This window comes from Coregonus lavaretus (genome assembly GCF_964263955.1).
Source record: "Coregonus lavaretus genome assembly, chromosome: 26".
In the NCBI taxonomy this organism is placed as follows: Eukaryota; Metazoa; Chordata; class Actinopteri; order Salmoniformes; family Salmonidae; genus Coregonus; species Coregonus lavaretus.
This window is the reverse complement of record NC_140013.1, coordinates 2,974,407-2,998,175: the sequence shown is the minus strand read 5'-3', so window position 1 is coordinate 2,998,175 and position 23,769 is coordinate 2,974,407. Positions and strand designations below refer to the sequence as shown.

Below are 23,769 nucleotides of genomic sequence, written 5' to 3'. Positions count from 1 at the left end.
AAAAAAAGGGTATGTCAATGGATGGGTAAATAATAATAACAAAAACAACAACCACCAAAACATAACAGACATCATCAACACAAATGTAAAGATGTCAAACTCAACAAAAGATGGAAAAGAAGTTGAATGGGATCCAAAGGCATGACCTTGAGGAGAGCATGGAAGGGGAGCAGGGGTGTGCAAACAGAGGCACAGGGTTACAATAAGTAGGGACTCGTGCACTGAGACACTCACTGAACAACATATCCCACAGGAGCAAATATAGGTGAGTGTGAGAATATGAGAGAGAGAGAGAGAACATGTGATAACACAGACTGCAGAGAGGAAGGAAGTCACACCAAATATTTGGTTCATTTTATTGTGAAGGGAGGAGCTCTGGGGAAGAGTTGAAAGGTCAACAACAGAAGACACAGGAGAGATAGGCACACGGTTACACACACTAAGCAAACAGACCACCGACACAGAGAACATACACACCGCACTTCGGAGCTGGAAGAGACATTACTCCTTGTCATTCAGCACAGACCAACAACAGACTACACACAGGTTGCGTCCCGAATGGCACCCTATTCCCGATTGAGTGCACTACTTTTAACCAGGGGGCCCATAGGGCTCTGATCAAAAGTAGTGCACTATAAGGAATAGGGTCCCTTTTGGAACAAACCCACAGATTCACTCCCTCTCTCTTTCTCACAAAATATGTGCTTTGTCTTCGTATAGAACAGTATAAGAGCACTCATTGCGATATACAGTGCCTTCAGAAAGTATTCACACCCCTTGACTTTTTCCACATTTTGTTGTGTTACAGCCTGAATTTAAAAATGTCAAAATGCCCCATAATGCCAAAATGGAATTTTTACAAATTAATAAAAAATATCCCACACATACAATTATCTGTCTCTCAGTTGAGCAGTGAATTCCAAACACAGATTCAACCACAAAGACCAGGGCGATTTTCCAATGCCTCGCAAAGAAGGTATATTGTTATATAAAAAATAAATAATAATAAAGCAGACATTGAATATCCCTTTGAACATGGTGAAGTTATTAATTACATTTCGGATTGTGTATCAATACACCCAGTCATTACAAAGATACAGGTGTCCTTCCTAACTCAGTTGCCAGAGAGGAAGGAAACCGCTCTGGGATTTCACCATGAGGCCAATGGTGACATTAAAACCGTGTAATGGCTGTGATAGGAGAAAACTGAGGATGGATCAACATTGTAGTTACTCCACAATACTAACCGAATTGACAGTGAAAAGAAGAAAGCCTGTACAAAATAAAAATATTCCAAAACATGCATCCTGTTTGCAACAAGGCACTAAAGTAATACTGCAAAAAATTTGGCAAATCAATAAACTTTTGGTCCTGAATACCAAGTGTTATGTTTGGGGCAAATCCAATACATCACATCACATCACTGAGTACCACTTCAAGCATAGTGGTGGCTGCATCATGTTATGGGTATGCGTGTACTCGTTAAGGACTGGGGAGTTTTTCAGGATAAAAAAGAAATGGAATGGAGCTAAGCAGAGGCAAAATTCTAGAGGAAAACTTGGTTCAGTCTGCTTTCCACCAGACAGTGGGAGATTAATTCAACTTTCAGCAGGACAATAACCTAAAACACAAGGCCAAACCTACACTGGAGTTGCTTACCAAGACAGTGAATGTTCCTGAGTGGCCGAGTTACAGTTTTGACTTAAATCTTCTTGAAAATCTATGGCAAAACCTGAAAATGGATGTCTAGCAATGATCAACAACCAATTTAACAGAGCTCACAGCTGTAATCACTGCCAAAGGTGATTCTAACATGTATTGGACTCATGTATTGAATACGTATCTAAATCAAGATATTAGGGTTTTATATTTTTTCACCACTTTGACAGAGTATTTTGTGTAGATCGTAGACAAAAAAAGGACAATGAAATCCATTTTAATGCCACTTTGTAACAACAAAATTTTGAAAAAGTCAAGGGCGTGTACAATAGGCGTGCAGACACTACCATTCCCATTACTTTATTTCAATATGGCTGTGGCCACATCTCTCTAAGCTTGTGCAAGGCGCTCGAAAAATGTATAATATTATGTTTTAAAAGCATTTTCATAACGTCACGTTCAACAAGGTTACATAACGTCGACATATAAAATGTAGGTTGATTTGAGCGTTTCAGTTAAGGTTAGGATTGGGGAGGGGAAGCTGATCCTAGATCTGTACTTAGGGGGAAACGTCATCCCGGCGCCACAAAATGAGCATTAGGACTGAGGGGGGGCTGGATCACAGACAGTCAAGAAGAAAAAGTTCCTGTAGGATACTTGATTGTGCGTCAGCAAGGACTCAAAGGCTTAGAAAATGACCCTCGACGACATGCTCTCTTTTTGATTAGGCATAAACTTCAGACTGATTTTGCAGCTAAGGCTAAGCTGTGTTCGAGTCAGGAGAGAAGAGAAGCGCTTGGCGTTGGTTGGTCAGATTACTTGTGGTTGGTTCTTCTCAGGGGCAGGAGGAGGGAGGAAGCACGTGGGCTACATATGACAAGCACTCTGACTTGATTGATGTTATCAGTGCAATGGAAGTGCTTTCGGGTGGGAAGGTTCCATCTAAAAACACACACGCACACACATAGGCAGGCAGACAAACTTAAGGCACAGGAGGAGGTTCAGTAGGTAGGTACAGTAGTGGACAGTTCAGTGACACAGACAACACAGCAACCTCCAGGGTCTCGCTGTCTCTCTCAATGGGGGGCAGTTCTAGTACATGACAGAAGGGTAACGAGGGAGCATTGAAGGTCCACCTCGCCACTCCTTGTTGGGACGCAAGTAACCTTCCCCAACAAACAACTGTGTGTGTGTGTGTGTGTGTGTGTGCGAGCGTGCGTGCACGAGTAGTAGAGAGTCAGTTCGTTGTGGGACGAGGAAGGTGAGGAAGGGATTGTGTTGTCCAGACAGACAGTTCAGAGGTGGGGCACCAGGTGGCAGTACAGGGCACACAACACAGACATGATGGACAGATAGAACAGGGCGAAGCCTGCCAGCTGGGCCGGGGGAGAACGCATTAGGAGGCGGGGAGGAGCCATGGAGAGCAGGACTCCCAGCATCCCGTAAACACAGCCTCCCCGGCCATCCAGAACCTCCTCCACTGTGCACAGCCTCTCCTGTCCCATGGGAGGTGAAGTGGTGGAAGAGAATAGCGGAGGGAGGGGGAAGGCAAAGGATAAGATCACACAGGGGAGTTTTGTGTTTGGATGGACAGATGGAAGATGCGTTTGAGAGGGAAGTGTTATGGTTAAAAGAAAGAGAAGAGTGGAGGAGCGGAAAGAGACAGAAAGAAGGTTACTGTTATTAAGCGTCTCTCCAAATCCAGTTTACAAAAGCTTTGCCGGTTGCCAGTTTGTCACTTGAGTTTGCTGGAGTCAATTGATAAAAAGAGCAGGGACAGAGAACTAGGCTAAACCGTTGTTGATACAAAAAGTAGAGTAGTAGAGGGAGTTTGTCTCCCTACTCTGTACAATAAATATTGCATTGTCTGAAAGTAGCCTTCAGGTATTTCATTAATTTGGTGAGGTCACTGTCTGCTGCTAGCAAATTAATTGAATTTCTGTAGAACACAGTCAGTCAGTAAAGGTCCTCTTGTATCTAACCCATCACAAACACACAGACGTTTAAGCAGGAAGACTAGAGAGTTGAGGATGCCATACCTTTACTCAACTAGTGTGAAGGTCTTACCTGTGGAACCCCGATCCTGCGACACGCCTCCAGAAAGTTCTCCACGTTCCGCCGACACTTGGCCATGGTCAGTTTGGGCTTGATGGACACAGACAGAACGGGGACAATGGTAAGCACAACAACGGCGGCTGTGTCCCAAATGGCACCCTTTTCCCTGTATAGAGCACTACTTTTGACCAGGGCCTATAGGGCTATGGTCACAGTAGTGCACTATATAGGGAATAGGGTGCTATTTGGGACGTAAGGCAGTGTCTGATCATAACCCAAATGCAAATCTTTCGCAAAGTAAAAAGTAGCAGTGTTGTATTGATATGCTTGAAGTGTAGTGTTCCTGACAGAAAGTCACACTGACTAAATTAATTCTAAAACTGACATCTCACTAATGCATGCATGGTATGCACGCACAGCACACATACAACATGCGCAAACACACATGCTCATGCAAACACACACACACACAAACACTCACCACAGCAGGGGAGGGCACATGGATGCTGGGTACGGATCGTGGCCACATGTGATTGGCTAGATGGCAGAGCACGACCCCGTCTGTCAGTGCTGCTCCGAGGTCGCTGGGCAAGGACACTTTCAGACGCGACTCGATGTTCTACAAAATAGAGTACGACAAAGTTACAGGGGGATCAGCACATGTAGGGCAAGGAGTTGTTCCTGACCTTGTGATCTGCCCTGGGCTCATAAAGCATCTCAGAGTAGGAGTGCACAGGTCCCCTGTGTCCATATAATTGTACTCATTATGATCTGAAAGGCAAAACTGATTCTAGTTTAGCACTCCTACGCTTTATGAATATGGGCCAAGGAACCCAGCACAAACTCCAGGCCTTAATTGTTTGGTTAAAAGGGGGGAGAATCTGTTTGTCGGGTGTTGTTCACCTTCCGCAGTTGCTCCACCAGAGCAGCCTCCTCTCCCACGGGGCCTTGAGGCTGGGAAGGGGTCACCTCTTCAGGCTCCGGCCTGGGGGAGGCACCATCACCTGGGGAGGAAGGCAGAAACAGACAGGCTCAAACATACAAACAGAATGGGTGCTAATAATTAATCCTGAAGAGGGGGAAAGTCCAGCTCTCTACAGATACAATGGCATGATCAGACGGCTGGCAAACAATTCAGAAGGCAAACTACAGCAGATAGACTGAACTCTACAGCAACAGGCAGACGGAACTCTGAGCTGTAGACAAGCTCTGAGCAACAGACAGACGGAGCTCTACAGCAACAGACGGAAGGGACTCTACAGCAACAGACAGAACTTGAAGTAATAGAGAGATGGAACAAAACCATCAGAAAACTGAGCTCTGAAACTGTAAGCAACAGACACATGGAAGTCACTGAACTCTACAGCTACAGACAGACAGACAGACAGACCTCTGACCTAGACAGAACTCAAAGTAATAGATGGGATCACAAAACTAAGAGGGGACCATCACACATAATAGTAAAAACAAAAGGCGACAATTTCCCCTCCCCCACTTAAAACATAGAAATCTGTCCATATCCAAAATCTGTCCCCCCCCCCCCAATTTAATTCTAAGGGTGTGAACCTTCTATTATGTTTGACTATCCACAGTATCGCTCAGTGACTGTGCAGGATCCCATCCAGACGAGTCCATCAGCCCAGCCACAGTTACCAGAGCAATGTCACATATGACACTCAATTGTGACATGCGCATTGGTACCAACACTCTCTTCTGAAAGCTCCCAAGGCCATCCAGACAGTTGTGATCCGGTAACATACCTCTCCTCTGCTCTTCCTTCTGGCTGAGGCGAAACAAGAAGCTTTCTGGCCGCTGGGCGGGCCCCCGGCAGGAGGGCGGGGCAACAGGGCCGGGGTAAGAAGGTGATTGGAGGGCTGCAAACAGGAAGTGAGCAGGTGGGAGAGTGAATAGGACGTGTAATTTTACATTTACATTTTAGTCATTTAGCAGACGCTCTTATCCAGAGCGACTTACAGTTAGTTAGTGCATACATTATTTTTTTTCATACCCCCTGTGGGAATCGAACCCACAACCTTGGCGTTGCAAACGCCATGCTCTATCAACTGAGCTACATCCCTGCCGGCCATTCCCTCCCCTACCCTGGACGACGCTGGGCCAATTGCGCGCCGCCCCATGGGTCTCCCGGTCGCGGCCGGCTACGACAGAGCCTGGATTCGAACCAGGATCTCTAGTGGCACAGCTTAGACCACTGCGCCACTCTGACACCAATAAGAAGATCCACAGGAACATCTAAGGGGTAGTGGTCAATTTGGGATACAGAAAATTAGAAAGGAGAGGGGAGGAGTGTGTGGGAAGCTGCTCAAGTTCACAGCCATTGATACTCTGGTTTCCCTGGAAGCCAGTGGGAATAGCTGCACCTAGCAGTGAACGGCAGCAGGAATAGTGTGACTGGTGTCTTACCTGTGGGAGACAGGGAGGAGGAGCGATCCTCGCCCTGCTGAGTGGCCAGTCGAGTCCCAGCGGAGAGCAAACAGAGAGAGGGAGAGAGAGAGAGTACATTTCATCCCTCTTTCAATTTGAGTCAGGACGAAAACACCAGCATTCATGCATATACGGTTCTCTCAACAATACTCAGGTGTCTCACACCTCCGTTGGCACCAGAGATGTAATGAGGGAGGGTAAAGGCCCGTAAACATCACTCAAGCACCCTTTGACGCCAACATTAGCGCTGTTAGCATTAGCATTCATCTTGACTGTTTGATGTTTACAGACCTATATTTTACCCCTACATCAAAGTTCGGCAACCATTACATAGGAGATGGTGTATTATGGGCATAGAGCCCTGGAGCAGGCTCTCTGGCTGCAGGTAGGTAGAGTGCCCCTTAGGGTTAGCTAATAATAACAAGAATATTAATGGATTGGATTTAGAAAGGGCCTAGTGCTTTCCTACTAGGTGCTCAAAGTGTTTCCATTGTACAGGGGAAACTCACCCCATCCACCACCAAAGTGTAGCTCACACCTGGGTGATGCCACGGCAGCCATTTTGCACGGGGGAGCACACCACACATGCGCTTGACAAACCATCACTAAACTGGCCCTGGACCAGTGTTTAGCAGCATGCTCTAAAACCCAAAGTATAAGGAAATAAAGAGAAAGAGACGGAAAAGGGAGGTTGCTCTGAAAAGAAGACGTGCAAGGTTTCAGTACCTGCAGTAGACACGTGGGGACGATGTCGGCAGGATAAGAGGGACACCCATCTATGGACATCCCAGACCCAGAAAGAGACTGGGGGGAGGTGGTGCAGGAAGAAAGAGTGCAGGAGGACAAAAGTAAAAGGAGGAACATAGAGAGACAAGAAAGGAATGGCAAAAGGTGGATTGAGGGATTTGTTTTTAGAAAATCCAATGAGAATTGAGGAGAAAGAGTAACTCAAGGAAGTGTGAAGGAAAATAAAATAAAAAGAAAGACGTGGAATAATGGAGAGATTTTATATGCAGAGAGAGATAGAGAAAATTTTGTACTGTTGAGTAAGCACAGTGCACACACAGCATGCTGCACAGATACGGGCCGCAAAACAACAACTGTGTGCGTGTGTTTGGGATGGTATATTTGCAGACAGCACATGTATATCATTTTTCATTTTAGTCATTTAGCAGACGCTCTTATCCAGAGCAATATGGGTTAAGTGCCTATGACTTGATTTGTTTGTTTGTATGTGTGTATTGCTGTGTATGATTACTCCAACAATGTGTGACTGTGTGTGTATGTATGCTGTGTACACAGTTGCTCCCTAATTGTGCGTGTGAAACAAGTCAAATGTTTGTGTGCGTGTGTAGTACTGTAGCAAAAAGTGTGTTTCACCTGCTTGTGAGTGCCAGGCCTCCTCTTTATAGTGTTGGTGTCAGTGTCTATCTCAAACACCATGAGAGGCTGGTACTCGCTCTAACAGTGAACCAGCCGGAGAAGGGAGAAAGAGAGAGAAAATAAACAAATACAGAAAGAGGGGAATCGGAAGGGAAAGAAGGAGGAGAAGAAGAGAGGGGTTAAGCCAGGACAGGTGTAAGCTGGTTACAATGCGTCAGGAAGACGAAGGGACCTATTTGCTGCGCCTTATGGGCTCTGGTCAAAATTGGGGCACTATATAGGGAATAGGGTGCCATTTGGGACACAGACATTGTCTCTGGAATAGGTTAGTAAAAGAAAGTTTAGTCAGAAAGCAAGGGGGACAGGCAAGGATTCCAACAGCCAGCTGAACCCCAGAACCAAGCAGCAGGTCATCTAATAACTCTACTAACAGCATTTTCACACTATCGTGCAGACCCAAACCATACTGTGCTGGTGTGGATATTTCCATTTTACATTTCCTTCCCTGCACCCGATTACGTAACTAGTGTCAGCCCCCTTTTAAAGGGATATTTTAATAAAACATATTTTGGTATTTTGTTCATTAGTATACTGTTGACAGTCACAAATTGTGCATGTCAGCAGATTAAGTTTTCAAGGAAGAGCACTTTCAGTACAGTGCTCCATCTTAAACTACTTAAAGGTTTTTTTGAGTAAAATATCATTTTAACTGAGCTGAGGGGCATGGTTAGCTCGCCAAGTCCCGCCCAAACCAGGCTGTAAATAAGCCGTGTCTACCAAAGCAGGCTGATCCTTGAGTTACACCGTACTGTGCTCAGAGAAAAGTGAGCCAGAGGAGTACAGTTTGGGTTGGAGGAATGTTAGTGTGAAAAAGTTACAATAGCCAGGGTTGTGTTCATTAGGGCACTTGACAGAAAATGAAAATGAGCGTTTTATCCTAGTCCCACTTGGCAGTTCCATCCGCTTTCTTCCGTTTGGTGCGTAATGAACACGATCCAGTTAATGTTGTCAAACGGCAGACTCTTCTTTTACAGTGGCCGTGAACGGCAGGATTTGCATCGCTCACTGACCAAAAGACTGTTGGATAATTGGAAAAACTAAACGCAGTCCATAAGATTGTCAGATGCAATTAGAAAGACCAGATTTCCACACAGACAGACATACTGAAAAAGTAATGCATATGATGAAATACAGGTAACTGCCATAATAAAGGAAACACCTAAATACAAGTGTCTTAATAGGGCGTTGGGCCACCACGAGCCACCAGAACAGCTTCAATGCTCCTTGGAATAGATTCTACAAGTGTCTGGAACTCTATTGGAGGGATGCGTCACCATTCTTCTATGAGAAATTCCATCCTTTGGTGTTTTGTTGATGGTGGTGTTCAATTGGGTTGAGATTTGGTGACTGAGACACACACCCTTTAAACCCCCTACGCTCCTTTGAGACCCCTCTTTCAAAGTGACTTAGATCTCTTCTAACCATGGTAGCCAAAATAATGGGCAACTGGGCATTTTTATACATGACCCTAAGCATGATGGGATGTTTATTGCTTAATTAACTCAGGAACCACACCTGTGTGGAAGCACCTGCTTTCAATATACTTTGTATCCCTCATTTACTCAAGTGTTTCCTTTATTTTGTCAGTTACCTGTAAGTCTATAGATTAACATGTGTAGCTATATAACCAAACAGTAGACAAAAGTGTTAATCCAACCATGGAAGACTAGTTAGAGGGGGAGGACTATGAAAGGTTATTGGGTGTTGACGGGTGGGTAAAGGACAGACAGAGAGCAGGTGACACACTGGTCGTGTTCCCATTTCCTACTGTTCTCCTAAAGTGGGCACTCGTTTACTCCCCCACATGGGTTTAAAAGCATAAGATTCATTTTTGTTGAAATAATTTAAAAAAATGTTTTTTATCCCCCAGAACAGCATTAGATTGGTGTAAGCATGCCATGGGCTACCATATTTATTTCCCCAGTTGCTCCCTTAAAAGAAAAGTCGTATTTTGAAGTCGGGGGCTCGCGCCCTTGTGTGGCCGACCGGGAACTGCAGTGGGGTCACCAAGTATTGTTTCTAAATTAAGAGTACAGATTATTGCATGGAAGGATATGAACGTTTTTGAGAAAGATAACTTGAAAAATAACATTTTATTGAGTAAATGTATTTATTGGTTTCTTTTCATTTTGATAAGAGATGAAAATGCAATTAATAAAAAAAATAAAAAATTGACCACTGTTTTAAAATCAGTGGAGGAGTGAAGGAGTGCACACTTGTAGGAGAAGAATGGAAGAAGAGAATGGAAGCACAGCCACGGCGCCTTACCACGAAGAGGGCTGAGTCGTCCGTGTGGGTGGAACGCCTGGAGGGGTACGCGTTCTGGCAGGGAGGAGTGGAAGAGAGGGAATGAGGACAGAACACACAGGGAAGACAGGAGGTGAGGCTGGAGAGGGGGGAGGGGGAGATAGCTAGGATATATAGCCAGGGCTCTAGACTAACATTTTCAGTTGGTGGCACCAGCCCATGATTTGGTGGAACCCCTGGGAAAAAATGTGTGCAGCGTCCCACAATATAATACATTTGAGTCAGCACCTGTAATTACAAAGTAATTCACAATGCTTTATTAAGAAGTGTCATAGACTACAGAGATGGTATTCAATAAATAAGTGTCCAACATGTCCAAGCAGGAATGCATGATTCAAAATACTTTGATATGCAACCTAATCCAGTGATTGTCATGAATCTTGGGTTGACAATTAGGCTACTTTTGTTATATTTTACTGTCAATATAGGGCTCCGGAAATGACTTTTTTTGTCTTTATGTGCACTAATATTATTGGGTTATAGTATATGCATTGGTTGAAGCTCAATGTTACATTCCAATTTCCCTACCGTCATATCTAAACCAATATGACACCAATGTCGATGGAAATGTGTAAATAAACTTGACTGACCATACACAACACACTCCCTGCCTCTAGTCACGATTTTTTGGCCCAAACCTAGCTCAAATTCTAGACGTCGGATTAAAACGAGGCTACAGCGTCCATAAAGTCAGCATTAGACTTGCCACCTTTCGGACTGAATACGTTTGTAGGTGCAACAGTTTATGAAATGTATAATGTATCACTCTCACGTGCTCATTTCTGTCCATTAAGAACCAACGACGTGCTACCCTTTTGTAGCATTTCTGACAATGCCAACATATTTTCAGCCGAATCTCAAGAGTTCTAAAACCGGACCAAAGCACTTGGGTTGCGCAGCAACAGTGCTAGTAGCTAGCTAACACCAGTCGGATGAGAGGCAAGCTACAAGCAAAGGAAGCGAGCTGTATTTTGCTATGGAAGGTTTTTCACATGGCTGAAGCCATCTGTGTAAATTGTTGGCCTTGACACTTGCATGTAATAAGCACAAATAAGATAGCGAACCTCCTTGACTGCTATTGCCAGTTAGCTAGCCAACTAATGTTAGCCAATAACGTTCGCTAGCTACAAGCCAACAGGGCTGTAACGTTAACATTAATAGGTTGGACACTACATTTTTAACAACGCTTTTTTCTGATAAAAACTAGTTCATTCCATCCACCGTGGAGCCCAGTTTCATGCTTGCCGTAGTTTTGAAGTAATAGAGAAAAAACAGGCCTTATTTTAGGACATTTGTTCCACCCTGCCAGCTCCTATTAATTCTATTGAGCACCGTGGCACCAACTCGCCTTCTATTCCCAGCCCATTGTTCCACGTCACAATGCCTGCTTCGCTATTGTCGGCAATGAGACCTGCCCACGTTAACCTCGTAGGCTTAAATCAGGTAATTTATATTACTTAACAGTAATCTGTTAAATGCTTTTTCAGTCCTTCCTCTTGCGTTAGCAGTGTGAAAAGGGACAGAACAAAATGCGCGCAGGAGTGGTGTAATAAAGTGTATATCCTTACTAAAAGTAGTAATTACTCAGAATTGCTAAATATAAAATGTTCTAGTTCATTTGATCACTTACAACCATAAAATAACCATTTATAGCATAAACAATGAAACTGACAAACACCATACATTTAGTTAATTATAAAAAAATTAACATAAATGTATTTAGATGGGTGACGTTATCTGCCAAAGTAACACCCCCTTAACATATAAACACAGACACTGAAAATGAGTTTTTTTTTTTTTTTTTTTGAGCCTTTGCTTTGCTGAGCAGTTCATTTTCAGGAGTGTGCTGCCTGCCTGCCATGTCAACAGATGAGTAAAGCTGTGAATAATGAAAAGTTAATACGTTTTTGCCACGCTTTCACATAGAGGCCTAGTTTACATTTACATTTTAGTCATTTAGCAGACGCTCTTATCCAGAGTGACTAGGGTAAGTGCCTTGCTCAAAGGTACATCAACAGATGTTTCACCTAGTCAGTTCTGGGATTCGAACCACAGCCACCTTGTATGTATTGTAATGGTTTGAAGTTCTACACCATTTAAATCAGGATAACATATTATTTCTAATGAGGTAAGTTTGAGGAGGGTGCAATGCTGTTACCAATTGCTGGTAGTTAAAACGTCAACAACAACAAAAAATACTAATGGCACTGAGGTCGTCCCATTGTTTTCTATAGGGGAAATATAGGTATGTCTGTTTATTTCACAAAATATCTCGCAATGTGTATATTTATATTTTTTCAAATCAGACACCATTTTAAAATCAGGATAATCTCCTCTTTCTAATTATGTAAGGCTGGGCAGCGTACTCTGTTGTCATCAAAAGCTAGTATTTAAAATGTAAAAAAGTACACGATATTGTTGGAACTCTGAGGCTGCCCCATTGTTTCCCTATGGGAAAATTCTACAAGGACATGTCTATTTCGCCAAATATCTCACAATGTGTATATTTAGATTTTTTCAAGTCGGACACCATTTTAATCATGAGAATCTCCTCTTTCTAATTATGTAAGGCTGGGAAGCGTACTCCGTTGTCATCAAACGCTAGCCCCAAATTTATATAAAACAAAAAAATATGGAAATATTACATTTGCATACAGTACCAGTCAAAAGTTTGTTTGCTAGGAAAGCAGCCAGCTAGCTAGCTAAATAACTAAGTGAAGTCTGGTGAATTGTGTCCCCACAAGTTGCCTAGCTAGTTGTTTGCTGGGTACTGTAATGACAGGAGCGTTTGTTGACATTTTACAGATTGTGACGCAATCCACTTTCAATGCCTATTATTTGTAGGCTACCTTGCATCCATTCCAAGATAGCGCACAATCTGCTAACCTATAATTAGCTGCTTTCTTATTACCATACTTCTAATTACTGTTACAATCAAAAGCATTCTATTGTAAGGACCTCATGAATTTCTTACAATAAGGGCACACTTAATAATCAATATGCATGTTTCAGTCATTACAGATTGACTGCCTATAGGCAATTTACCCTGTGGGCAAGATGACACTTGGGGAAGAGGAACAGAGTGCCTATACCTGCCTGTGTGGTCCATGCAATCCAATCGCAATTCCACTCTGAGGAGTACTACGGATTTGAATATGCTTTTTAGGATGTTAAGATTTGACCTGCTCATGCAGTCTACCTTACATGTTGTTGTTTATCCTTCATTTATTTTATGCAGCCTACTGTAGTAAATTGTGTAATGAATAACAAAATGGCTATTACATATGAATTTCTCCATGCCAAATGTCTTTATGCAATTTCATTTATTCCACCACCACCAAATTGTTCCCTATAGAGTATATACGAAAGGCTGCCTCTCTCATGCTGTTCTCATTCTAGGTATGATGTCTCTCCCTGCACAGTGCGCACGCGAGTACCTTCTATTCACGCTCCTGGTGCATGCCAAGCAAAGTTCACAGTTATTGTAAAGAACTAATGGTGCTTTTCAACTGGGAACTCAGGGGGAAAAAAACAAGTTCAAATCATGACGTCAGTGATCTTAAGGTCGAAAAGTCTAGAAAGATGCCAGAGTTGCCAAGTTGGATGACCATTCAAAACAATTTTTCGCAGTTGTCTTGAACACACTGAAGTCGTAAGTCGGAGATTTCAGAGTTCCTAGTTGTTTTGAACGCGGCATAAGTTATCGGTTATGTTTGTACATTACAGTTCCTTTTGTGTGCGTTGATGAACAGTAACTTGCTTTCCATGTCACTGTTTATAATGTATTTCTCCTGTACATTTGTTAGCCAGCACACTGTATTTCCCTCAGAGTTTAGACGTCTGTAATACCGTTTATGTCAGCGGCTAAGTGTGTTAATTAGGTAATTGGCCAAGTAAGCTGGTAATATGTATCTGCAGCATGGCTAGCTCCCTAGCACTTCATTATCATTCCTTTAGTAACCGCGTGTACATTCAGGTTTGTTTAGTTATTACCGCTAACCCTGAATCCAGGGGCAACAGATGGGCTTTGGCACTTCACTGATTGTCGCTTGAGTGGTAGGGCATGGTAGTGGACTACTTTTGTTCTTTAAAATGAATTACTACAACCTGGGGCTATACAGTAAGACCCCCCTTTCCACCTCTTGTGAGCCGGTTCTGTCAATAGTGTGTGATTGTTGACAGCCAGATAACATACATATTCTGTTCTTCTGAAATACATTTTCTTCAGATCATGTTTCTTTAGACCTGCCTAGAATAAATAATGGATTTATTGTGATGGTGTATATTAAATTGATTTAGACTTAGACTAAAATGTAGATGTTCAAAAGGCGTTCATCAGAGGCTTGTATGCGTGGAGGCCTGGAGTTGCTAAACGTGTTTTATGTTAATTAACGGTAAATTACCGTGAATCCGGCATTCTTTGGCATGACAACCGGCTGACAAAATGTTATGACCGCCAAAGCCCCTAGATGCAGTACAAATCACATTATTGTGGGAGTACCTCCTCTTAGAGTATGAATTAGACTGTTTGAGAAGGTTTGAATCCTAAGCAACCTGCATACACATTGTTTGAAGTACAATAGACCAACATAGTTACAGTAGTAGGTCAAAGCTGTGTGTATGGGTGGAGCTCATGTGAATTTCCATTCTTTTTCTTCAGACCAATGCCTACTTCTCAGTTATAACTTAGTGTTTTGTTTTTAATTATATTATAGGTCTAATTTAACTGGTGTTTATTCACCACCTGAGGAAGTGGAAACTCAAAACACATTAGCTTGCTCGCTAACTGTAAATATAATACCTACTGCTAGTAGCCAATGTATTAATCTAACAGTAAATGTCCCCCAAAAAACTGCAATGAGTGCACTTGCGATGGCCGATGCGCAATTTTGCGTGCTCTGTATTTCAAAGCCATATCAGATATCTTGATTGTAAAACAGTGTGCTTTGAGCGCAATAATTATCATTGAGAAATACAAATTATATACCTACAGAAAGCTGAGACCCTCTTCTCTTTATTATGGACAACTAGCTGCTTCAAAAGTTGTGTTTTTTCCCTGCATTTGCATTTTGAAATGTTATACAATCACGAGGGGCCCACAAGGGGGTAGAGCGAGTGTGAGAGGCTCGCTCATTACAGCAGACGGCCACAACGAAACAGGCTGGCACAGCAGCAGGAAAGACACTTTTATTATAGGAATGATGAGGATAATGCACTTACTGTTTAACAAATTCATGGTTTTATCCGCCCATAAAATAGGACGTTTTGATTGAGGTGACCAGGTAGAATGTGCGACCAATAAAAAAATGTAACTTGCACAGCGAAGTTAAAGGGTCGCAAAATGCAACAAAATGGTTGCAGTCTGGAACCCTGCATATAGCACAGATTTTTTTAAAAGTAGGCACAAAAAAGATTTAAAAAAGTATTATATAAAGTCTTATATAAAACATTGTTAAACATCGACAATACTTTGCTGGGGTCGTAGATGTTTAGTCTTTACCCTCAAGAATCAGTGATGGTATAACTGGAGAGGGGAGGGAGGGTGAAGGAAGGCACGTGACCACAATAGGAGCAAAAGAGAGGGATGTGTGTGTGTGTGTGTGTGTGGGGAGGACGCGATGAGGACAATTGAAAGGGGGATGAGGTAGAATGCACCACCAGACATGACTGCTGAAGAAAATGCGTGGTCATGTTTACAGAGAGCCCCTGTGAATTTGTATAAAACCCTACGCTTCTTCAGTTATAACTAGAACCATTTATGCCAACACACACATTAACTCACCATGGAGAGACCTTCAGAGTGAGAGAAAACAGAGCAAAGAGGTAAGGGAAGGAGGCAGGGAGAGAGAGAACAGAGTGTAGAGAGCAGTGTGTGGACTCACCTCGTTCTCTGTGGGACTCAGCTTGGTAGGACTTTGAGACGCTTTGTGCTGTAGAGACCGAGAGACCAGTCTCAGTCATACACAGTGCGCTCCAAAAGTATCCAAAAGTCAAAATGTCTACTTAGAAAAAGCGCTAGAGAATGTCACTTTCATTTGAGGCCATTCATATATTTGTCTTTTTAAAACATAAGGCTACTCTAGATACATACACAGCATCAGTGTCAGCCCCTTCTATTACCAACTCTCCACTAACGTTCCATTAACTCCACCACTTACAGTGATACAAGAGCAAGACATAAATCAACAGAATAAAAATTAATAGTAGTCAGAGGAACCTTGACGTAGGTCATGACGGCGTCCCGCTGCACTGAGCGTGACTTCTGCCTCTCCTCCTCGTACCGCAGGACGGCCAACTGGGCCATCCTCCGCACGTGCTCAACGCCCCCACCCGGTGCCCCGCCCGGACCCGCGCCAACCCCAGCCCCTGACCCTCTCTGAACACAGGGAGAGAGAGGGAGGAGGGAGAGAGAGGAAGGGGGAGGAAACAAAGCGAGAGGAGAGAAACCAAGAGAGAGAGGGAGATGAAGGAAGATAGCAGAGGGAAACAGAGAGGGCGAGGAGGCGGAACGAGGAAGAGAGGAATGGAGTTGAAAAGAGGCGGTATCAACATTTAGACTCAATAAATGAAGTTTTAAAACATGTAAGTAGTAATTGACGTAGTAATAATCAGTATTGGAAGCTGTACAGAGCATTTAGACACTCGGGTTACCTGATTATGAGAGGCAGAAGAGGCTGGATCATGGGCAGTCCTGAGGGAGGGGATGGGTGGGAGACAGATGGGGAAAGGGAGGGGGTTAGATGTGTGATCTAACTCAACACATTAGATTAGAGATCTTTATTTAGACTGGAGATTATGGTCTGTTGGGTACATTGGGTCATTTGTTGAGTCCAATTTTTTTGTTGTTAAAAACCGAACAGAGACACGACAATAACACAGGCTGAGAATCTGCCACAGAGCTGGGCTCATGTGTTTGTGTGAGAGTGTTATACATCACATACAACTCTGTTATAGGTCAAGTTACAAGAAAGGCAGGGTGTGTGTGCGTGTACGTCTTCCTACCTCTTCTGCAGAGAATTGTGTTGCCTCGGGTCGTCTGTCCTTGAGTCTCTGGAGGAGTTGGACTTGACTGGAGAGCCCTACAAAGAGACAGAGACAAGAGACAGTCATCAATACACCAGCCACGATCTTGCTCTTACACCACACACAAACACACACACACCAGGGGTGCGTTCAGTTCTATGTGGTGTGAAGATTTGCACTGAATTACATGTTTCCCTAAAACAGTGCGCATTCTTCAACTGCCTTTGAGGTACATTTGCTCCCGTTTGGGGAGTGTGGCGAGGTGTGGTCTGATCAATATGGATGTGACCATTTCAAATTGCAAAACTCATGCAGCACACCATACACTATCACTTTCTGGGTCACCATAATCAGGTTCTTCAACTGGTCATTCAGAACAGTAGTTTCTGTTTAATTATTATTATTTCTATTCAATTTTGTAATTTTACCCCCTTTTTCTCCCCAATTTCTTGATATCCAATTGCGATCTTGTCTCATCGCTGCAACTCCCCAACGGGCTCGGGAGAAACGAAGATCGAGTCATGCGTCCTCCAAAACATGATTCGCCAAGCCGCGCTTCTTAACACCCGCTCGCTTAACCCGGAAGCCAGCTGCACCAATGTTTTGGAGGAAACACTGTTCAATTGACGACTGAAGTCAGCTTGCAGGCGCCCAGCCCACCACAAGGAGTCGCTAGAGCACGATGAGCCAAGTAAAGCCCCCCTGGCCAAATCCTCCCCTAACCCGGATGACACTGGGCCAATTGTGCGCCGCCCTATGGGACTCTTGGTCACGGCCGGTTGTGACACACCTGGGATCGAACCCCAGGCTGTAGTGACGCCGCAACACTGCGATGCAGTGCCTTAGACTGCTGCGCCACATCAGGAGGCAGTTTCTGTTGAATTAAACATTGCATACCGTTCTGTTGTGATGAACGGGCCCCTAGCCTTCTACATACAGTCCTGTACACCCTGGCCAGTCACACGTACACGCACACTCATGAACACACACACAGTTAGTTCAGTTGGCAGAGCATGGCACTTGTACGGGTGTGAGTGATTCCCACTGGGGCCACCCATACAAAAATGTATGCAAAAATGTAAAATGGCTTGCTGAATGGCATAAATTATATTTTATATCACACACACAAATAACACAATTACCTCTCTGGTGATGCGGCGCTCAATGTAAGCCATGAACTGGGAGCTGAGGCTGATGGTTGCTGCTACTTCTCCTCGCCTACCCTCCTCCTCCTCCTCCTCTCCTGTACAGCTGTCAATGAAGTCTATCTGCTCCAGCTCTGCCTCTACTACAGACAGATTGATAGAGAGACACAAGACAGAAAGACAGATTACACACCAGCTCAGAGTAAAGAGACACAAGATGTAGAATATACACTGAACAAAAATATGCAACAATTTCAAAGACTTATATAAGGAAATCAGTCAGTTGAAATAAATTCATTAGGACCTAATCTATGGATTTCACGACTGGGAATACAGATATGCATCTGTTGGTCACAGATACCTTTAAAAAAAAAAAAGTAGGGCCGTGGATCAGAAAACCAGTCAGTATCTGGTGTGGGCACCATTTGCCTCATGCAGTGCGACATCTCCTTCGCATAGAGTTGATCAGGTTGTTGATTGTGGCCTGTGTAATGTTGTCCCACTCCTCTTCAATGGCTGTGCAAAATTGCTGAATATTGGCAGGAACTGGTACACTGTCGTACACGTCGACCCCGAGCATTCCAAACATGCTCAGCGGGTGACATGTCTGGTGAGTATGCAGGCCATGGAAGAACTGGGACATTTTCAGCTTCCAGGAATTGTGTACAGGTCCTTGCGACATGGGGCCATGCATTATCATGCTGAAACATGAGGTTATGGCGGCGGATGAATGGCATGACAATGGGCCTCAGGAACTCGTCATGGTATCGCCGTGCATTGAAATTGCCATCGATAAAATGCAATTGTGTTCGTTGTCCGTAGCTTTTCCCTCCCCATACCATAACCCCACCACCACGGGGCACTCTGTTCACAACGTTGACGTCACCAAACCGCTCGCCCATACGACGCCATACGCCGTCTGCCCGGTAGAGTTGAAACCGGGATTCATCCGTGAAGAGCACACTTCTCCAGCGTGCCAGTGGCCATCGAAGGTGAGCATTTGCCCACTGAAGTCGGTTACGATGCCGAACCGCAGTCATGTCAAGACCCTGGTGAGGACGACGAGCACGCAGATGAGCTTTCCTGAGACGGTTTCTGACAGTTTGTGCAGAAATTCTTCAGTTGTGGAAACCCACAGTTTCATCAGCTGTCCAGGTGGCTGGTCTCAGGTGAAGGTGAAGAAGCCGGATGTGGAGGTCCTGGGCTGGCGTGGTTACACGTGGTCTGCGGTTGTGAGGCCAGTTGGACATAGTGCCTATTTCTCTAAAACGACGTTGGAGGCGGCTTATGGTAGAGATATTAACATTAAATTCTCCTTCAACAGCTCTGGTGGACATTCCTGCAGTCAGCATGCCAATTCTATGCTCCTTCAAGACATCTGTGGCTTTGTTGTGACAAAACGACACATTTTAGAGTGGCATTTTAATTGTCCCCAGCACAAGGTGCACCTGTGTAATGATGTTTAATCAGCTTCTTGATATGCCACACCTCTCAAGTGGAAGGATTATCTTGGCAAAGGAGAAATGCTCACGAACAGGGATGTAAACACATTTGTGCACAACATTGGAGAGAAATAAGCTTTTTGTGCGTATGGAAAATGAAACATGGCTTATTGCGTTTATATTTTTGTTCAGCGTATATTTCCACAGATGTAGACTATAATCAGCCTGAAATCCAGGCCCGTTTTGGGCTAACATTCCACTCCTTGTACCTCTTCTCATATGCCAAACAGTGTCTCAGGGAGGGAAAAGCTAAAACCAACAGACTGGTACCCAAGCTAGAATACAATTGAATAATACTGTGAATAATACTGTAAACACAGTACAATACAGTTCAGTTCACACACACAAACAGACATTTGTTGATTCTCACATGTGCCATTGGTCACAGGATGGGAGCCAGTCGTCCTATGCTCCTCCCTCTCCCGCCGCTGTCTCTGTTCTTTGGTGATCTCTGCCACACGCAGTGGCAGGTCCGACAACTCATCCGTGGGCTGTAGGTAAAGAAGGAATGAAAGAGTAAATGAATAGGAGTGGAAGAAACGCATTAATGGAGAGATTAGCTTCTACATAAGTGTGAAATATGACACTACCTTGCAATCATAGAACCTTTGTGATTGCTCTTTGTTGCCATTCATGATACCTGTGACGTGTGTGTGGTGACGGCTGTGAGGACTATGGAATTTTTGATAATGACTAATTGTCATGTAAATTACCACAGTTACTGTCATAATTGTCATTTTTGTTAAAAGTTTTGAGCTTGTACTGCAACATAATGCATCTTTGACAATTAGCTACGACATTAGCGACATCACAGCTTTGGTGACACCCCCGTCTCAAAATCTAATGGTTTTGACCGCTTGGAACTCAGTCGGTCTGTCATTTGGGACGCACTAAGAACCTTATACAGTGTAATTATGTGTAAATACACAGTGCAACTTACTTACACAGTTACATAGCATCTGCAACATGCCAATTCAAAAACAGAGCGCAAATAATTGGGTATACAGTGCATTTGGAAAGTATTCAGACCCCCTTCACCTTTTCCACATTTTGTTACGTTATAGCCTTATTCTAAAATTGATTTATTTTTATTTTTATTATCCATCAATCTACACATAATACCCCAGAATTTTGCACAAAAATTATAATAATAAAATGAAATATCACATTTAAATAAGTATTCAGACCCTTTACTCAGTACTTTGTTGAAGTACTTTTGGCAGCGATTACAGCCTTGAGTGTTCTTGGGTATGACGCTACAACCTTGGCACACCAGTATTTGGGGAGTTTCTCCCATTCGTCTATGCCGATCCTCTCAAGCTCTGTCAGGTTGGATGGGGAGCGTCGCTGCACAGCTATTTTCAGGTCTCTCCAGAGATGTTCGATCGGGTTCAAGTCCGGGCTCTGGCTGGGCCACTCAAGGACATTAAGACTTGTCCCGAAGCCACTCCTGCATTGTCTTGGCTGTGTGCTTAGGGTTGTTGTCCTGTTGGAAGGTGAACCTTCGCCCCAGTCTGAGGTCCTGAGCGCTCTGGAGCAGGTTTTCATCAAGGATCGTGACTAGTCTCCCAGTCCCTGCTATTGAAAAACGTCCCCACAGCATGATGCTGCCACCACCATGCTTCACTGTTGGAATGGTATTGGCCAGGTGATGAGCTGTGCCTGGTTTCCTCCAGACGTGACACTTGGCTTTCAGGCCAAGGAGTTCAATCTTGGTTTCATCAGACCAGAGAGTCTTACTTCTCATGCTCTTAGAGTCCTTTAGGTGCCTTTTGGCAAACTCCAAGCGGGCTGTCAGGTGCCTTTTACTGAGGAGTGGCTTCCGTCTGGCCATTCTACCATAAAGGCCTGATTGGTGGAGTGCTGCAGAGATGGTTGTCCTTCTGGAACGTTCTCCCATCTCCACAGAGGAAATCTGGAGCTCTGTCAGAGTGACCATCGGGTTCTTGGTAACCGCCTTCACCAAGGCCCTTCTCCCCCGATTGCTCAGTTTGGTGGTTCCAAACTTCTTCCATTTAAGAATGGAGGCGGCCACTGTGTTCTTGGGGACCTTCAATGCTGCAGACATTTTTTGGTACCCTTTACCAGAACTGTGCCTCGACACAATCCTGTCTCGGAGCTCTACGGACAATTCCTTCGACCTCATGGCTTGGTTTTTGCTCTGACATGCACTGTCAACTGTGGGACCTTATATAGACAGGTGTGTGCCTTTACAAATGTCCATCGATTTAATTTACCAAAGGTGGACTCAAATCAAGTTGTAGAAACATCAAGGATGACCAATGGAAACAGGATGCACCTGAGCTCAATTTCAAGTCTCATAGAAAAGGGTCTGAATACTTATGTTTCTACAATAAAGGTATTTCTGTTTTTGTTTTTTAATACATTTTAGAATAAGGCTGTACGGACAGACCTCTCCCCATCTTAGCTACCGTTGCATCAATATGTTTTGACCATGACAGTTTACAATCCAGGGTTACACCACGCAGTTGTCCACTCAACTTGCTCAATTTCCATATTATTCATTACAAGATTTAGTTGAGGTTTCGGGTTAAGTGAACGGTTTGTCCCAAATATAATGCTTTCAGTTTTTGAAATATTTAATGCTAGCTTATTAGTTGCCTCACATTCTAAAACCGACGTGTATAACGTTGAGTTATCAGCATACATACACACAGGCTTTACTCAGTGCCAGTGGTAAAGATTTACCATCATTGTAAATGTTCTTGCTTTGACAGTCATTTCTGAAGATTTTTTATTTTACATTTACATTTTAGTAATTTAGCAGACGCTCTTATCCAGAGCGACTTACAGTTAGTGAGTGCATACATTTTCATACTGGCCCCCCGTGGGAAACGAACCCACAACCCTGGCGTTGCAAGCGCCATGCTCTACCAACTGAGCTACTTGGGACTATTATTTATTTACTGTGATTAATTTACGTCTGTCCCTTATTTTAAAGTGGAACTGAAAGCGTTTTAACTACTTTGCAGATATGAAATAAACAGACAATCATAATATCAGTCAAAAATATCAAATTCCCAGTTCATGCTACAAAACCAACTTCATAAGAGGTTTTAAAAATAGGTTATATTTGACTCAACATTCCATGACCTACACTAAGGCATTGTTGGCAGAATAGATGAACGCATGATTAATATAATATATTTCTTGGTAGTCCAAAAAATATTGCTGTCAGGTTGTTAAATCACAGCTGTCCTGGTACATTGCTTGCTGCCTCCATTCGGGATGCACTGTTTCAGTTTCAATGACTCAATATTTTGGACAAAAATGACAAATGTAACTAAGGCTGGGAATGTCAATACAATCAGACTAGCAAGGGCACTAATCACAAGTCAGTCATAACATGGCTAATAGGCTAGCATATCTATTTACACTACCGGTCAAAAGTTTTAGAACACCTACTCATTCAAGGGTTTTTCTTTATTTTTACTATTTCCTACATTGTGGAATAATAGTGAAGACATCAAAACTATGAAATAACACATATGGAATCATGTAGTAACCAAAAAAGTGTTAAACAAATCAAAATATATTTTATATTTGAGATTCTTCAAATAGCTACCCTTTGTATTGATGACAGCTTTGCACACTCTTGGCATTATCTTACCCAGCTTCATGAGGTAGTCACCTGGAATGCATTTCAATTAACAGGTGTGCCTTCTTAAAAGCTCATTTGTAGAATTTCTTCCTTCTTAATGCTTTTGAGCCAATCAGTTGTGTTGTGACAACGTAGGGGGGATATACAGAAGATAGCCCTATTTGGTAAAAGACCAAGAACAGCTAAAATAAGCAAAGAGAAACGACAGTCCATCATTACTTTAAGACATGAAGGTCAGTCAATACGGAACATTTCAAGAACTTTGAATGTTTCTTCAAGTGCAGTCGCAAAAACCATCAAGCGCTATGATGAAACTGGCTCTCATGAGGACCGCGACAGGAATGGAAGACCCAGAGTTAACTCTGCTGCAGAGGATAAGTTCATTAGAGTTACCAGCCTCAGAAATTGTAGCCCAAATAAATGCTTCACAGAGTTCAAGTAACAGACACATCTCAACATCAACTGTTCAGAGGGGACTGTGTGAATCAGGCCTTCATGGTCGAATTGCTGCAAAGAAACCACTACTAAAGGACACCAATAGAAAGAAGAGACCTGCTTGGACCAAGAAACA

At 43.5% G+C, this 23,769-nt stretch overlaps 1 protein-coding gene across 1 annotated transcript in view; it reads right to left on the bottom strand.

Moving 5' to 3' along the window:
• Positions 1–1,868: 1,868 nt before the first annotated feature.
• Positions 1,869–23,769, bottom strand: part of LOC311102137 (DISP complex protein LRCH3-like) — a 65,290-nt gene continuing 43,389 nt past the window's right edge. Inside the window, exons 8-22 of the mRNA XM_084143369.1 lie at positions 19,947–20,067; positions 18,072–18,217; positions 16,909–16,985; positions 16,558–16,597; positions 16,124–16,282; positions 15,789–15,836; positions 9,868–9,921; positions 7,537–7,617; positions 6,883–6,960; positions 6,136–6,172; positions 5,475–5,588; positions 4,618–4,718; positions 4,196–4,333; positions 3,727–3,804; positions 1,869–3,155 (exon numbers count right to left, since the gene is read on the bottom strand). Of these exons, the coding sequence (XP_083999495.1) occupies positions 2,955–3,155; positions 3,727–3,804; positions 4,196–4,333; positions 4,618–4,718; positions 5,475–5,588; positions 6,136–6,172; positions 6,883–6,960; positions 7,537–7,617; positions 9,868–9,921; positions 15,789–15,836; positions 16,124–16,282; positions 16,558–16,597; positions 16,909–16,985; positions 18,072–18,217; positions 19,947–20,067 (1,473 nt within the window). The 3' untranslated portion in view covers positions 1,869–2,954. The remainder of the gene's footprint in view (positions 3,156–3,726; positions 3,805–4,195; positions 4,334–4,617; positions 4,719–5,474; positions 5,589–6,135; positions 6,173–6,882; positions 6,961–7,536; positions 7,618–9,867; positions 9,922–15,788; positions 15,837–16,123; positions 16,283–16,557; positions 16,598–16,908; positions 16,986–18,071; positions 18,218–19,946; positions 20,068–23,769) is intronic.